Raw genomic sequence first — 14968 nt, 5'->3', positions numbered from 1 at the left:
GGGGGACTCGACCTGGCGCGAAAAGGAAGGCACCTGGCAAGCTGTGGGGGAGAGCCCACAAGGGTCCCCCCCCCCCGACGTGGCCGTGGCCAATGGGGGGGGGGCACGCGGGATTCAAACCTCCCTATCCCGAGAGTGCACGAACACCAGAGCGCCAGTCAGGGGGGCTTAAAAGCGCAGCTCCCCCAAGTAGGCTCCTAGCATCCAGGAGCGGGGGAGCAGCGCGACGGAAGAACAAAGAGCTTGTAATCGACGACGTGGGCCTCGACGACATAGGAGCGACCGGCGGGACCCTACACCGTGGCACCTTAAGCCAGTGAGCAACGCCACCGTGCTGCCTAGCTGACTCGACAGAAGCCCACCTGGCGAGCACAGGACTGCAGGATCTAGCCGACTCGACCGGTGCCTACCCGGTGAACGAGCAGCCTGCAGCGATCACCCAACGCAACCGGAGCCCACCCGGCGAGTGAGCGGCCTGCGGCAATCGCCCGACGTGACCGGAGCCCACCCGGTCACCGCCAGACTGTCAGGAGAAGCGCCCAACTCGACCGGAGCCCACCCGGTGAGTGAGCCGATTACGGGAGTCACCCGACGTGACCGGAGCCCACCCAGTCAGCGCGGGACTGCCGGGTGAAGTGCCCGACTCGACCGGAGCCCACCTGGTAAGTGAGCTGCTGGCGGGTTTGTCAATCGACGTGAACGGAGTCCACCCGGTCAGCACGGGGTGGTCGGAGAAGTGTCCGACGCGACCGGAGCCCAACCAGTCAGCGCGGGACTGGAGAGAGCAGCGGCCAGCGCGGAGCACTCCCCCGGGGCCTCCGGGACACAAAAGAATCTGGCCCAACCGAAAGCTACCAACAAAAGCCCCGCAGTGGTATTCTTACCGGCAGAAGGACGCAGCTGGCTCCCTCCGAGCCCCGGCAGGCAGTGAGTGGGGGGAAATAACGAGCGCGCACAGGGGGAAGGGAAGAGAAGAGCGCCCTCGGCAAGGAGCACAGAAGAAGGAACAAGCAACGGCTCCAGGCGCCCTCTAGCGGCGGGAGGGCTCAGAACAAGACCCAGGGCCAGGGCCAAACAAGCATAGGCTGCCGCAAGGAAGCAGCTGTGGCAAGACAAAGGCGGTGCTTCTGAATAAGGAGCGGGAGGCAGGTCGGTGCCAAGGAGCAGCATCCAGGTTTTGTGCAGAGGCATTGGCTGCAGGACCCCCCCCCCCACCACAAGGTTGTTTTGGTGCATAACTACCGCAGCAGCACCCCGCGCAGGACACATGGCCAAGAAAGGGGGCAAGCAGCTGCGGCAGTGCACGGGGAAGGCTGGATGCAGCAACAACTCGACCTCGACCCAGGGGAGGGGACCAGCGGACAACAACACGGCACGAGCATGCCACCGGCAGCAAAAAGGAGTAGAAAGGCACCAGGGAAACTCGCAGACGCAGCAAAAGTCACAAAGGCACCTGGCAAACGGATCCAGCCACCTGCAGCCAGCACGGCGGCGGCGGGACCGGTCCAGGGGACCAAGGACACAGCAACTAATGGTGAGCATATTAGCGCAATCATTCAAGAATTTTGCAGGTCTATGGCGCCAATGTTATTGAAAGGATTGGGGGTGCAGGGTACAGTGACACAGGGGGCGCAAGCAAGCACAGGGCAAGGGGCGGGGCTGATGGGAGGAGCCACGGACCCACAAGGGGGGAGGCCACAGGGTTACCTTGGCACCTGCTCAACCCAGGGACGGCGCGACAGCACCGGTTAGGGGACCAGGCCTCAGCACCCGCGGAAGGGGAGATGGGGTCACCCACGGTAGCATGGGGGAACACCCCAACCGCAATCATTACCCGAGGCGTACGCACGGCCCTCACCGGGTCCGGCATCCATGACCACCAGAGCCACGGTGCTAGCTAGCCTCATACCCCTAGCAGTGAAAGAAAGGATCTGGAGGAAAGAGTTTATAGATATATTCTCTTTGCTGGAAATTCAGTTAGAGGGTCTGGATCTGACGACATGCAATAAGAAGGAGGAATATAGGAGGCAGAGAAGGAGGGAGCGCAAGGAACGGACATTCGATAATTGGTTAAACGCATTCAGGATCATGGCATGCATCATAGTCAAAAAATTCCCGCGCTGCGCAGCCGATCTATGGCTTTACGAAGCCAACATACACAACTCGAAGCGGCAGTTCCAGGGCGACGCTTGGCTAGAATATGATAAGGGTTTCAGGCTAAAAATGCAGACACACCCTGAGATGGAGTGGAACGAGGAGGACGTATCCGGGTTCATCCATAAGATGATGGTAGCAAAAGAGGTCAGGACATGGGGAGAAAGGAGCGACCACTCCTTTCGGACCCCTTTTCAGAAGGGCAGAGGGAGGCCTTTTCAGCCATTTCAGAAGCACAAGAGCGCCAGCGCAGGGAGAGGAGTACACGCCAACGGGCCACCAGCTATATGCTGGAAATTTGAGGACGGGAAATGTACATATGGGGCAGCGTGTAAATTCTAACACGCATGTTCCACGTGCAGGGGGGCACCCCGCATCAAGTTGTAGGCGCAAAGACGACCCTAAACGCGACAAAAGAGAGAAAAAGAAGCAATGAGGCAAGCGGAAAGGGTGGAGGGGGAAGTAAAGCAAGGCAGCACCCTGCGAGCGTGGTCCCCCATTAACACACAGAGATTACACGCGCTAGCCAATAGATACCACAACAAATCGGATGCAGAGACACTAGTACACGGCTTTGAGCATGGCTTTCCCATCCCCTTCAGCGGCCCCCTCCCTCCCAGCTGCGAGAGAAATCTGAAGTCAGCAATGCAACACGCAGGGGTGGTGGCCAAAAAGATAGGGAAGGAGAGGCAACTGGGCAGGATTGAGGGCCCCCTCCCGGCCAGAAGGGGGAGGGAGCTGGTCATGTCACTGCTGGGGGTGGTACCAAACAAGGAACAAGGGCAATTATGACTTATCCACCACCTCTCGTTCCCAGAAGGCATGTCAGTGAACGATGGGATTGAGGCTGAGGTGTGCTCAGTAACATATTCCACGATTGACGATGCAATAGATCTGATAAAGGCTACAGGCAGCGGGACTCTCATGGCAAAGGCAGATATCAAGTCAGCATTCCGCTTACACCCAGTCCACCCAGACAATTTCCACCTGTTAGGTTTCCAGTGGGAGGGACAGTACTATCACGACAAGGCAATGCCCGTGGGATACTCAGTGTCATGCGCATACTTTGAGCTATTCAGCACATTCATAGAGTGGGCACTGCATGATAGGCACCCCGCGGGCAGGAAACTGCATTACCTGGACGACTTCCTGTTTACCGGCCCAGCTGCGTCCTCCGAGTGCGAGGACACACTGAGGGCGTTCATTACTCTAGCAGGCGAGCTGGGGATACCCCTGTTTAAAGACAAGACGGAGGGGCCAACCACAAGGATCATTTTACTGGGGATTGAGCTTGACTCGGTCACAGGGACATCTAGGCTACCCCCGGGGAAAGTGGAAGACTTTAGACAGGACATAAGGAACCTATGCGGGCGGGACAAGGCCACATTGAGGGACATGCAACAGCTCATAGGGAATTTAAATTTCGCACGAAGGGTCATACCAGCAGGCAGGGTGTTCGCGAGGCGATTAACACAGCTGACACGGGGCCTCAAGCACAAACACCACCGCGTGCGGCTCGGGGCCGAAGTGAAGAGGGACTTGCAGATGTGAGACACCTTCCTGGCAGACTTCAACGGGGTGCTGATTTGGAGGGAGGGCTGGCTGACCAGTAAACAAATTGAGCTATACACCGATGCATCAGGAATCACAGGATTTGGAGCGATTCCGAGGGAACAGTGGAGCGCAGGCCAGTGGAGCAGCAGCTGGCACAGGCGAGGCATAACAGGCAACATAATATTTTTGGAGCTCTTCCCCATCGTAGTGGCATTAGTAATCTGGAAAACGGAACTCCGGGACAAGAAACTGACCCTATGGTCTGACAACAAGGGCGTAGTGCAGGCGATTAACTGAGGGTCGGCTAGGTGCCCAGACACACTGAGACTAATGCGACGTCTGGTTACATTACAGCTGGAAGGCAACACAGAGCTGCGAGCAAGGCACGTGCCAGGGGTGGAGAATGAAATAGCAGACGCGCTATCAAGAAACATGCTGTGCAAATTCAGGGAGCTGGCAACCAGGGCAGAGAGGAACATGACCCCCTTCCCGAACCAGCTATGGGAGCTGGCAGAACAGACCTGTTGGAACTGATTACACACGCTCTCGCCCCAGCGGCAGCATAACGCTACAGTAAATACGTAGAGACAGTGATGAAAGTGGGGGGCATCCAATCACTAGCTAACGACGGAGACACTAGCAGGGCAGCAGAGCAGTTCATTGGCTGGACCTACAGGGGAAAGAGGTCTAGGTCTTGGGCACAGCCTCACCTGGCAGACGTGGCCCACTACACAAAGCTAGAAACAGGGCACAGCCCAATTGCATCCCACTACATCAGGGCGGAGAAGGAAGGAAGGAAAGGCAGTGGACATAAGGCGCCCAATAGACTTTGAAAAGCTAGGAGTGCTGCTGGAGGCACTGGAAGGCGTAACAACAGATAGATACGAGCTGCTGCTTTTTTGGGCTGCATTGACCACAGCCATTTTTTAGGCATTCCGCATCAGCGAGATAGTGGCCCCTGCCAGGGAAGGGCTGGCTGAGCACTGCATTTAACCCAGCGACGTGACGCCCAGGGCAAAGGGAGTGGAGATGGTCCTAAGGCGGATCAGGCAGGCAAAGGGGGCAAAGGGGCCATAATCAGATTACATTGTATCCAGGATCAGATACACTGTGCTGAATGCTGCCTGTTTGCATTCATGGCAGTAAGTCCAGCGGGGGAGGGGCCATTGTTCAAACACAAGGACGGCACCCAGCTCAGCAAATTTCAGGTCACAGCAGTGATGCGCCTAGCACTCAGCAGGGCGGGCCTTCCGCCGAAAGGCTTTGGGTCCCACTCTTTCCGGATAGGGGCGGCCACGACCGCTGTGCAACATGGGATGTCTGAGGCAGGAATACAGCGGTAGGAAGATGGCGCTCGCGCGCATACAAAACATACGTGCGCCCCCAGCTGCTATGACCAAAGGGCGCGTGGGGCGACCCAGGAAGTGACTGGCCGTTTTTCCATTTGCTCCAACAGGCAACAGACCGCAACTGGTGTGGGTAGTTGGCCACTCCTTTGTCAGACGGAGGGAGGCATGGTGGAAAAACTCGGGGCGCTCACTCGGGGACAGACCGAAGCACACATGCATCCGATGGTTCAGACGGTCGGGCATGCGTTGGGAGCAGCTGGCGGCAGCCTTCAAAGGCCTACGGGAAGATGCAGGCCGGCACCCGGACGTCCTGATCATACACCTGGAAGGGAACGACCTAGCCTGGATGGGGCGGAGAGCGCTGCTCCTCGGGATACAAAAAGACCTCATTGAGACGTCCAGGGCATTTGGGCGCACGGCAATAATCTGGTCCGAGCTGATAAGTAGAAAGGAATGGCGCGGAGCGGAATCATACAAAGGGGTTGAAAACTCAATGAAAAAGTTGAACCTCACAGTGAGCAAGTTTTGCAGGGCAAATGGCCTGGGCTCAATCAGGCACGGGTTGATACACATGGGCTGCCCGGAGTACTATGCCAACGATGGGGTACACCTCTCCGAGCAGGGCATGAGAATCTTCTGGTCCAACCTGTGGGGCGCCATGGTACTGGCGGGGTGTCAGTAATAAGGCGGAACGTAGCAGGGGGACCCGCAGGAAGACGGCAGCCTCCCTGACGTCGTGGCGAAGGGCTACACTGAGAACGGTTGGTGCGGAGGCACACCGGAGGGCGGTGCGCCAAATAGGTCCACTCACCTTCAGATGCCGCACGGCTGGGTGAGGTGGCCTAAGGAAAGCGACTCTGGGAGGCCTCACGGCAGAGTTTCATTGCTACTGAAAGGAAGGCGTAGCAAGCAGAGATGGCGCTCTCAGCCCAGCCCCCGCCGGATGGCAGGGCATAACAAAGTCTGGCAAGGTAGCGAGGCGGCCTAACTCTGGGGACAAAGGCTACCCCCTTCCCGCGCAAACGAGGCGCAAAGAAAATTCCAACCTACCAAAGAACCGGCCCAGATGGGCCAAGAGATGATCACAAGGAAATGTATAATGATATAACATGCAAACTGCAATATATAACTGTTTCCTTGTAACCCTAATAATCTGCGGCCAACAAATGACCACCACGAGACAAGAAGTGTAGTGGCTTTCTTGGCGGGAGGGGAAATACCGAAGGGAAAGAGATGGTGTATGCATAAAGGAGTGGGGCCGAGTGCGGGGGTTATTGCATATACTGTTCTGTCTCTTCCAAGTCGATCCCGGATAGAAAACGGATTTGACAAGTATCACACAATGTTTACCAGTTTAAAAGCCGAGATTGGAACTGAATCTTTCAGGATGAAAAAAAACTGAACTAGAGGGACGAGGTGAGCTCACACCAGGAAAGTTCTGAAGAAAATATACATTTCATAGAACCCTGGACACCACAGCGCCCTCTGAGGCTTAGGGACAGAAGCTGGCCTATAACTTACCTCTTGCCTCGAGCACGCCTTGGAAAGACCGACGTGCCCAACCCTGAAAGAGTTAAAGACAGAAATCAAGGCACTTCTAATATTTTCAAGCAGAGATTGTGTCAGGCCTGCCTGCTTCCACTTTACAGAGGTTTTCCTGCTGCACACATCTGGGGGCAGGCGGTGGTACATACACAGAGCCTTAAAAGTTTACATGTTTAGTCTGAAAAAAATACTTTTTATAGCTAGCAACAGCACACGTAGCTCTGTTGTTGTTACTGGATGCACCATGATGCTGCTTCCCTTCTTTAAGAAAAAAAATATATTGTTATTAGTTACTGACATTACCAATGGGGCGGAGGCCTGAGGGTGGCACTGATGGGGGTGCAGGATGTGAACTTCTCTTCCTCATGGGAAACTGGGGAACCCTCTGAGACCCATACGGGAAGCATTTCACAAGTAAACAAACTATTTTCGTCTGATGCAGATTATCATCAGTGCCACCCTCAGGCCTCCGCCCCATTGATAATGTCAGTACACGTACGGTGGACTAACATCATTCATCTGCTGTAAGAAATGGCTACCAGGCAGAGGTGGGGTGCGCTGCGTGCATTTCTTGAGTATTATGTCCCACAGAGTCTTCTATAACATGTAGGGGGATCCAAGTCTCGTCATATACATTAAAGGAAAATTCAATATAGTTGCTCTCAGTGCATCAGGGTTTTGAAGTGGGAGACTCTGCTTTTCTTCTGTAATGACCTTCACCAAAATCGCATATAATGAAAAGGTAGCAGCTTTTTCAGAGAATACTAGAGCCCTAATTTACAAGTCTCGGCCAGTGCAGGTGAGCGTGGTGGAGCGGGTAGTTGACAGATGATGAAATAAGGAAAATAAATAAAACCACTTACCTTGCACTTGCCGCATTGTCTAGTCAGCAATGCAGCGAGCTCAAGGTAAGTGGTTTTGTTTATTTATTTATTTTATTTTACCTTTTCAGTTGTCTGTTGACTTTCCCACTGCCCCCACCCCTCCGCGCTTACTTGCACCAGTCGCAACTGCGATTTACTAAGGACTTGCATCGCACGCCCTTGCATGATGCAAGTGATCACAAGGCAACGCAAGACCTTAACTGGGATTTACGAAGACATGTAAAGGCCAATTTGCGTGGCTTTGTAATGAAATGCAAGTAATGCAATGGTTTCGGGTGAGTAAGGTAAACAGTGCCGTGGATGGAGTATGTACATTTCCGTGCATCTAGCCATGTATTTTGATACAACCTCAGATGTACTAAGGTCAGTAAACCTTGGATTGAACCAAAATGCTACATCTCCCTGATCCAGGGTGCAAGGATGCCCCCATTGGCGCAAGCCTGCACACAGTGCAACAGCCCTAGGAGGCAGCAGAAATGCGGCATACCTTTTTAAATATGTAGCATTTCTGCTGTTTCCTTTTCACGCAGCACAGCAAGTTGCCTTGCTGCGCTGAGTGACATCCTGGTAAATCTGGTCCTCAATGCTCAATATAGCTGCATACACTTTATAAAATATGCTAGCTTGGCGAGTCACTAGGGTAAGTACCTGTCTTCTAGAACATTTGTGCATATGTGTGCGCGATCTTTACAAACAAGGTCTTTAGAGGGGCTGAAACTTATCATTATTTACTACAACCAGGTAATAATATTAGTAATTGTCCCTCCCCATATTGACGGAGAAAGAGGAATAGGGCACTAGCTTGAGTGATTGAGCCATAAGCCACTGATGGTAAAAGCATGAGAATGTAACTGGTCTTCTCTCCCAGCTTCTTTGATAGCTAGCTCTCTGTTGAGAGAGCTATCTATCTGAATATGTTTTCTCACCACGTCAGGGTAAAAATCTGTGATACAAATGTAAAGTCCATGAACATGGATTTGAAGATGGACATGTTTTGAAAACTATTAAGCTGAAGCAGTTAGCACTATTTAGGAACGTGAGGCAAAGTAAAGAATATCATGACTCAAATGATGACAGGTATATTAATATCATTTTTCTTTGACAATTTTTAATTTTTTTTTAGAATTTAAGGATCCCCATGTTTCCAGTTTTTACTCACACTTCATCGAAGGTCTTCACCCTTCCGTGGAGTTAAAGTGCACTCCTAAGGGCACCTCCTTCAAGATGGATAACGGCATGTACTGGAGCTCAACGCCGAATGGGATCAGAGGGAAAAAAATACGAGACCACACCTGTTGGTTTCAGGTTTGTCAGATGAATGATGGGAATGTGGAAATCACCGACTACAAAGGCAACTATCTAAGTTTGGACCCACATGACTACCGTAAAAGCATCAAGACAGTAAAATTCAGGAATCAACCCTATTCTCAATTTGAAGTTCAATATGAAAATGAGAAGGTGCTTTTTAAGGCATCCAACGGACTCTTTCTGTCCAGAATTTACTACCTCGGTATTGAAATACACACTATAGAGGCCCAAAAGAACCCAAAAGATGTTTTCAGCCTCTTTGACCTGGTCAGTGCTTATGCCTAGATCCCATCCTAGATAATAGGAAAAGGGTGTAATGTATAGTTTAGTGTAGTGATTATATGAAACTTCAATAAACATATGGGATGTAATTGTAGCAAAATATAATACAGTTATCAATGACGAATCATGTTAATAAAGCATTTTAAATGACTCGTAGTTTAAAACTGTATCAGAGATATAAACAACAGTCCAATATCAAATTGTGATACAACAAATTTGAGATCAGTTTATTGTATTCTTGAATATCTATCTATCTATCTATCTATCTATCTATATCTTTCTACGATTATATTACCCACAGGGCGTCGCCAGTAGGTAGTAATAATTAGGATCTAGTTTCCATAGGAAAAGCATTTTTTGTTTTGCCAATAACCTTTGTGTCGTTAGACGAATCTTCACAAAATGTTAAAAATTAGTACAACACTCCATTGAGCTTCTGTGTTAAAAGTTTTGGGGTGATTTTCCAAGTGGAGGCCAAGAAAAAGGGGTGGTCCCAAAATGCTTTTTCCCTATGTTAATTCCCTTAGATATTTCAGACGCAACGACAGCCCAAACTGCTGGACGGAATTACACTACATTTTGCAGAAAGGTAGCTCTTGGTCCAGAAAGCAATTTATTTAGGTTTTGCCTGCATGTTTGTGAAATCTATTGTATTAAATATCAATCTTAAAAGGGGCTTACATCCCGCCCTTGCTTTTTATTGGTACGTGTGCTTGCTACTTACTTTTCCTCCATTTCTATTGGCTGTATCATACTATTTCCTATTGTTCCTCGTGTGTTTCTTTTTTCAGTCTGCCTTTGCCCAAGCACTCTGTCAGTCTGCTTTGCTGGAACAATTTTCAGCTTGTTAGCATTAGCACCCCTGTTGTCACTACAAGATCTACACCCTTGCTTTGAAGCTACAGCACTGGCTGAATGCCGTGCACTCAGCGTGCTGTGCTGATCTCAGCAGAGACCTCATGATCCCAGTTCTGGTATGGCACTCACCAGTCCACCCAGCGAACTGCGTAGTGCACTGTTTGCGATGATTGCACATTATCGGATGCTTGTCCGCACGGTGCAATCATTGAGACCTGCATCTTGCACAGTGCAAGCTGTCATTTTCTGCCGCTCGATTAGGTTTTTACTTGAGCGGCAGCTTTCTCAACGCGGACTGGTAGTTTCTCATCGCGAGCGGTCGCGAGCATATGGACCACTCGCAATGAGAAACCTGACCTTCCCGCTTTGAGAATCTTGCCAGGAGGTGTATTTTACACACTTGCGATTGCCAACTTGATGTTGTCATTTTGCTTGCTCACGGTCGCCAACTTGACGTTGACGACCGCGAGCGGGCAAAAAATGCCAACTACGCTACGCATTTGTGCACTGTGCTACGTGCAATTCAAATATGGTGAAGTAGCACAAACTACACGAGCGTAGTGTAGTTGGCCACCCAGGGTTATTTACAATCACACTTACAAGTTGTGGTAGAACAGTGGTACTTGCTGTGAGATTAGTACAAATGAAATAGTGATGGGATTATTGCATCAGCAGGCAAAGTAGGGCATAGTCCTGCATTGAGCAAGGAAGACCTGGAGACTGAGAATAGTGCAGGAACTACAAGAAAGCTCGTTAGGTAAAGCAAGCTGTTGAAAAGATGAAATCATGAAGGTCTAGTCTACACCAGGTAAGTTGAATAGCTTCTTTATTTCGGTCATTCACTCCTCACAAGGGACAGAAAGCACCAACATTGTAAATTTACTCCTGAAGGAACATTCTATTGACTACAGAGGAGTGGTGGGCGGGGGGGTTCCAGGAGGAAGAAACCAAGGGAAGAAAAGGGTAATAAATGCAGAGAGAATAAAAAGACAGATTACAACACAACTTCCTTATATAGGGAATATCATGTTACATTTACAAATCTGTCACCACTCCATGTTTGTCCATTTTCAAGGCGAATCACATTTCTGCCTACCTTGAGCGATTGTTGAGGAGGCTGGAATTTGCTTTCACCAAAATGTCCTTTTGTGGGTTTCTTTACCAGTTCCCTAACTCCAGGTTGTGTCCATTTACACCATGTTTCTGGTCATACCAGTTTTTGTACCTCAATTGGTGCTGTTGAACTTTCTTTTGACAGTCTAGACCATTGGTTATAACACTCTTCCCACCTTTTAACCACATAGGGTTCATTTTGGGGCTTGCATCTCTTCCACTTGAGGCAACAAATAGGGGCACTACTGTGACAAGATTGGGTGCAGTGTGGTATGCCCAGACGTATTCTCTAAGGGATTAATCCACCCTGTGTCCAGTAGTGATCGCAAGTTGGATATGTTCCCTTTATCATGCGATGTGTTCTTTCTACAAGACTGTTTGCTTTGGGGCAGTATAGAGCATTTTTTTCATGTTTAATATTCAATTCTTTCAAGAACACTTTCATCTCTTCAGATGTAAATTGTACACCGTTATCTGTAACTAAACCTGCTGGGATACCTTCATTACAAAAAACAGTTTTTATGAATGCAATGAAATTGTTTGTTGTGGTAGATGGTGTGAATTTGAAGTTTATCCAGTGAGAGGTGTAGCCCATCAGAATGAACATGAATCTCCTGTGGGGTCCCAGACTCTCCATGGGACCAATTATGGCAATAGCTAGTTTCGACCATGGAGTGACTGGTACCTCCACAGGAGATAATGGACCTCTACGCTAGATTTTACTCTTGTCACTCCTAGCACAGCCAATGCACTTTTTTACTTTTTATTCCACCATAGAATCCATCTTTGGAAACCAGAAGCATGCTCTTACTTTATTTTTTGTGATGCTCCTGTCCAAGTGCCCTTCGTGGGTTAAATCTGTTATTTTATTACGGAGATCAAAAGGAGGAACAACTTTCTCATTGCGATACACTTTGTTGTCTATAATTGTCAATTCAAATCTAACTTCCCAAAATTATTTCATTACGTCATCACGACACTACGCTTTTCAGGGCAGCCATTCACAATTAGATTCTTAAGGGTACTCATGTTGGCATCTTTATTCCTGCTAACTTCCCACTCCTCCACCATCAAAGACGGAACCTGTATGGCAAGGGTGGGAGTATCTAAGTTTTCTTCTTGGGGAGGTACAATCAATGGGGCCCTTGACAAGTAATCTGCCACAATATTTTCTATCCCAGGCAAGTACTCCACTTTAAAGTTAAACATTTCCAGTCCTAGGACCCACTTGGATATAAGTGGGGAGGTGTACTGCACCTTTTTGGAAGAGAAAATAAATGTTAAAGGCTTATGGTCAGTGCGGATGGTAAATCTGGTACCCCACAGATAAAATGTAAAATGATTAACAGCCCAGTAGCATGCTAATGCTTCTCTCTGAATAACAAAGTAGTTTTGATCAGCTGGACTCAAAGATCAGAAAGCAAAAGCAATAATGGTTTCGACACCCTCTCCTTTTTTTGGATAATGAGGCACCCAAACCTTTGTTGGACTCATCCGTGGTCATTATTGTCTTCTTTTTAGGATCAAAAGATCCCAAAGCTGGAGAGGCGATGATCTCCTTCAATTTGTCCACCAACAAGCAGTATTCTTTTTCCCAAGAAAATTCTCTGTTTTTCCTCAGGAATTCACGCAGGCCTTCACATTTTTCAGAAAGGTTATTTTGCAAACTTGGCTATATATTTAATAAGGCCCAAGAAGGATTTGAGCTTCACTTTATTCTTGGGGTAAGGAGCATCTTTAACGGCTTGGATGAGATTATGTTTAGGTCTACAACCTTCCAGAGAAATGGTGTGGCCCAGGTAGTCAACCAAACTCACTCTGATTTTGCACTTCTCGGGTTTGACTGTAAGGCCAGCATCCGAAAGTTTTTCACACACGGCTCTGAAGATGCTGTCATGGTCTTCAACTCATGACCCATAAATAAGGATGTCATCCTGAAAACATGACACCTTTTAGAATTTGTTGCCACATATTCTGGAAGACAGCCGCCAAAGAGGCCAGACCAAAGGCATTCTCATAAACATGTATGCCCCAAAAGGAGATGTGAAAGCTGTTAGTGGACTGGACTTTGGGTGTTGTTCCACTTGGTGGTATGCCATGGATAAGTCTATAACACAAAAAACGTTGGCCTCCCACATTGTGCTCAACATCTCATTTATATTGGGGAGGGGAAATCGCTCTACTCATTTGTTCTCATTAAGGCTACGTAGGTCTACACAGAGGCAAATGCCTGGCCATGGCTGCTATGACGATGGGCGCCAACCTCCCACAAGAAGAGGAACTGGGCAAGATCTGTGCACTATAGGCTTGGCTCCCTGTTTCACTTTGATCCTATATTGGAAATCTTTCAACAATCCAAGGTCATTCACGAACAATTTACGGAATTCTTTACACAGTTTACTTTCATTATTAGATTCCTCAACAAGTATAACTTGGTCTTTGTTGTTAGGGTCTCGTATGATACCCAACTCCTTCTGTTGTTGCCAACCAACAAGGTTGGAACCCTTCTCCACAATGTATACTTTTCCCACTGTTGATCTGCCTGTGAAATTTACATGAACTTTTATGATGCCCACCAGGGGAATAGGATCTTTAGTATATCCTTCTGGAGATATGTCATGCTTACACATTCTTATCCCTGAAGTGCCCAGGACGTGTTTGAAATCTGACTGATTGAGTAGGATAAACGGGGAACAGGAGTCTGCAAACATGTCTATTGGCCTGTTATTGAGTAAAAACATACATTTGGGGTAGTCTGGTTTGTATGTACTCTCCTCATCTTTCACTTGGAATACAAACTTTTGACGCTGCTCACTCCCCGCATTCACCAATTTAACTTGTTTGTTTTCTTCATCCATGCATACTCTTGCAAAGTGCCCCCTTCTAATACATTTTTTACTGGTAACATTGTGAGCAGAACATTGTAAACTGTTGGCCAAGTGATTATTACTTCCACATCTGAAGCATTTCAAACCACTACTTTCTCTAGTAGGTTTATTAACATAGGTATCCTTATGTTTTACTTTAAGGACTTCATTGTGTACCTTTTCTAATTTAACTGCAGCAACAGTTTCCTGTTTAACCTTAATTTCACGCATACATTTGGCCATGTGCTCAATTGATTGTGCTAAGGTGACTGCTTCTCTGGGTGGGGGGTTCTTAGAAAGCAACTTTTCCTGAATCCTGCTGTTACTCGTACATCTAACCAATTGGTCTCTTATGAAAGTTCCCCATACTCACAAAGTTGAGTCAGTCCCCTCAATGCTGCAGTGTAATTACTAACAGATTCATGTTTACCTTGGACGCGACTAAAAATCTTATGGCGTTCAAGGACTACATTGACTCTGTCTCCAAAATGAACTTCTAATTTCAATAATGTAACATCATAGCATCTAAATCTTCCTCATCGTCAATTTCCGGTTCAGGTAATGTCTCATATATTCTGCGACCTTGTATGCCCAAATTATGCAGTAGCATTTGGTGCTTACGTAATGCCAAAAAATTTTCACCTCCCAATGCAATTATATACGATTCATTCGAACACCGTTATCCAATCTTTCCAGTGGATTGCAGGCTCCCCAGACTTATTTAGGAAAGATGGGGGTTGACACATTCCAGTGGTTGCCATGCTGAAAAAAGAACAGGAACGAATTGGAAAGCAGATAAGTACAACAATAAAAGTAGAATTGTTGAAGCAGTGCGAGAAATAAAAGTTTGGTATGCGTCTCACTGTGAGGAGAACACAGATACTGGCAAGAGAACAGTGTTACTGTAAAATACCTAGAATTGCGTCTAAGGGTTCCAAGCACAGAGTATCCAAGGCCACAGATGCTAAAGGAAAGTGGCACGCAATAACTGGTGTGCGTACCACAGTGAGGAGAAGTGAATTGATGGCAAGAGTATATATTGTAAAATTACTGG

The 14968-nt window shown here is 48.3% G+C and overlaps 1 protein-coding gene across 1 annotated transcript in view; it reads left to right on the top strand.

The window, feature by feature from the left end:
• Nucleotides 1–9226, top strand: part of LOC144756192 (butyrophilin subfamily 1 member A1-like) — a 131157-nt gene extending 121931 nt beyond the window's left edge. Inside the window, exon 4 of the mRNA XM_078645793.1 lies at nt 8610–9226. Within this exon, the coding sequence (XP_078501919.1) occupies nt 8610–9079 (470 nt within the window). The 3' untranslated portion in view covers nt 9080–9226. The remainder of the gene's footprint in view (nt 1–8609) is intronic.
• Nucleotides 9227–14968: the final 5742 nt, after the last annotated feature.

The sequence above is a fragment of the Lissotriton helveticus genome, chromosome 5_1 (assembly GCF_964261635.1).
Source record: "Lissotriton helveticus chromosome 5_1, aLisHel1.1, whole genome shotgun sequence".
Lineage (NCBI taxonomy): Eukaryota > Metazoa > Chordata > Amphibia > Caudata > Salamandridae > Lissotriton > Lissotriton helveticus.
The sequence above is the reverse complement of the archived record's forward strand: the minus strand, read 5'-3'. Positions and strand labels throughout refer to the sequence as shown.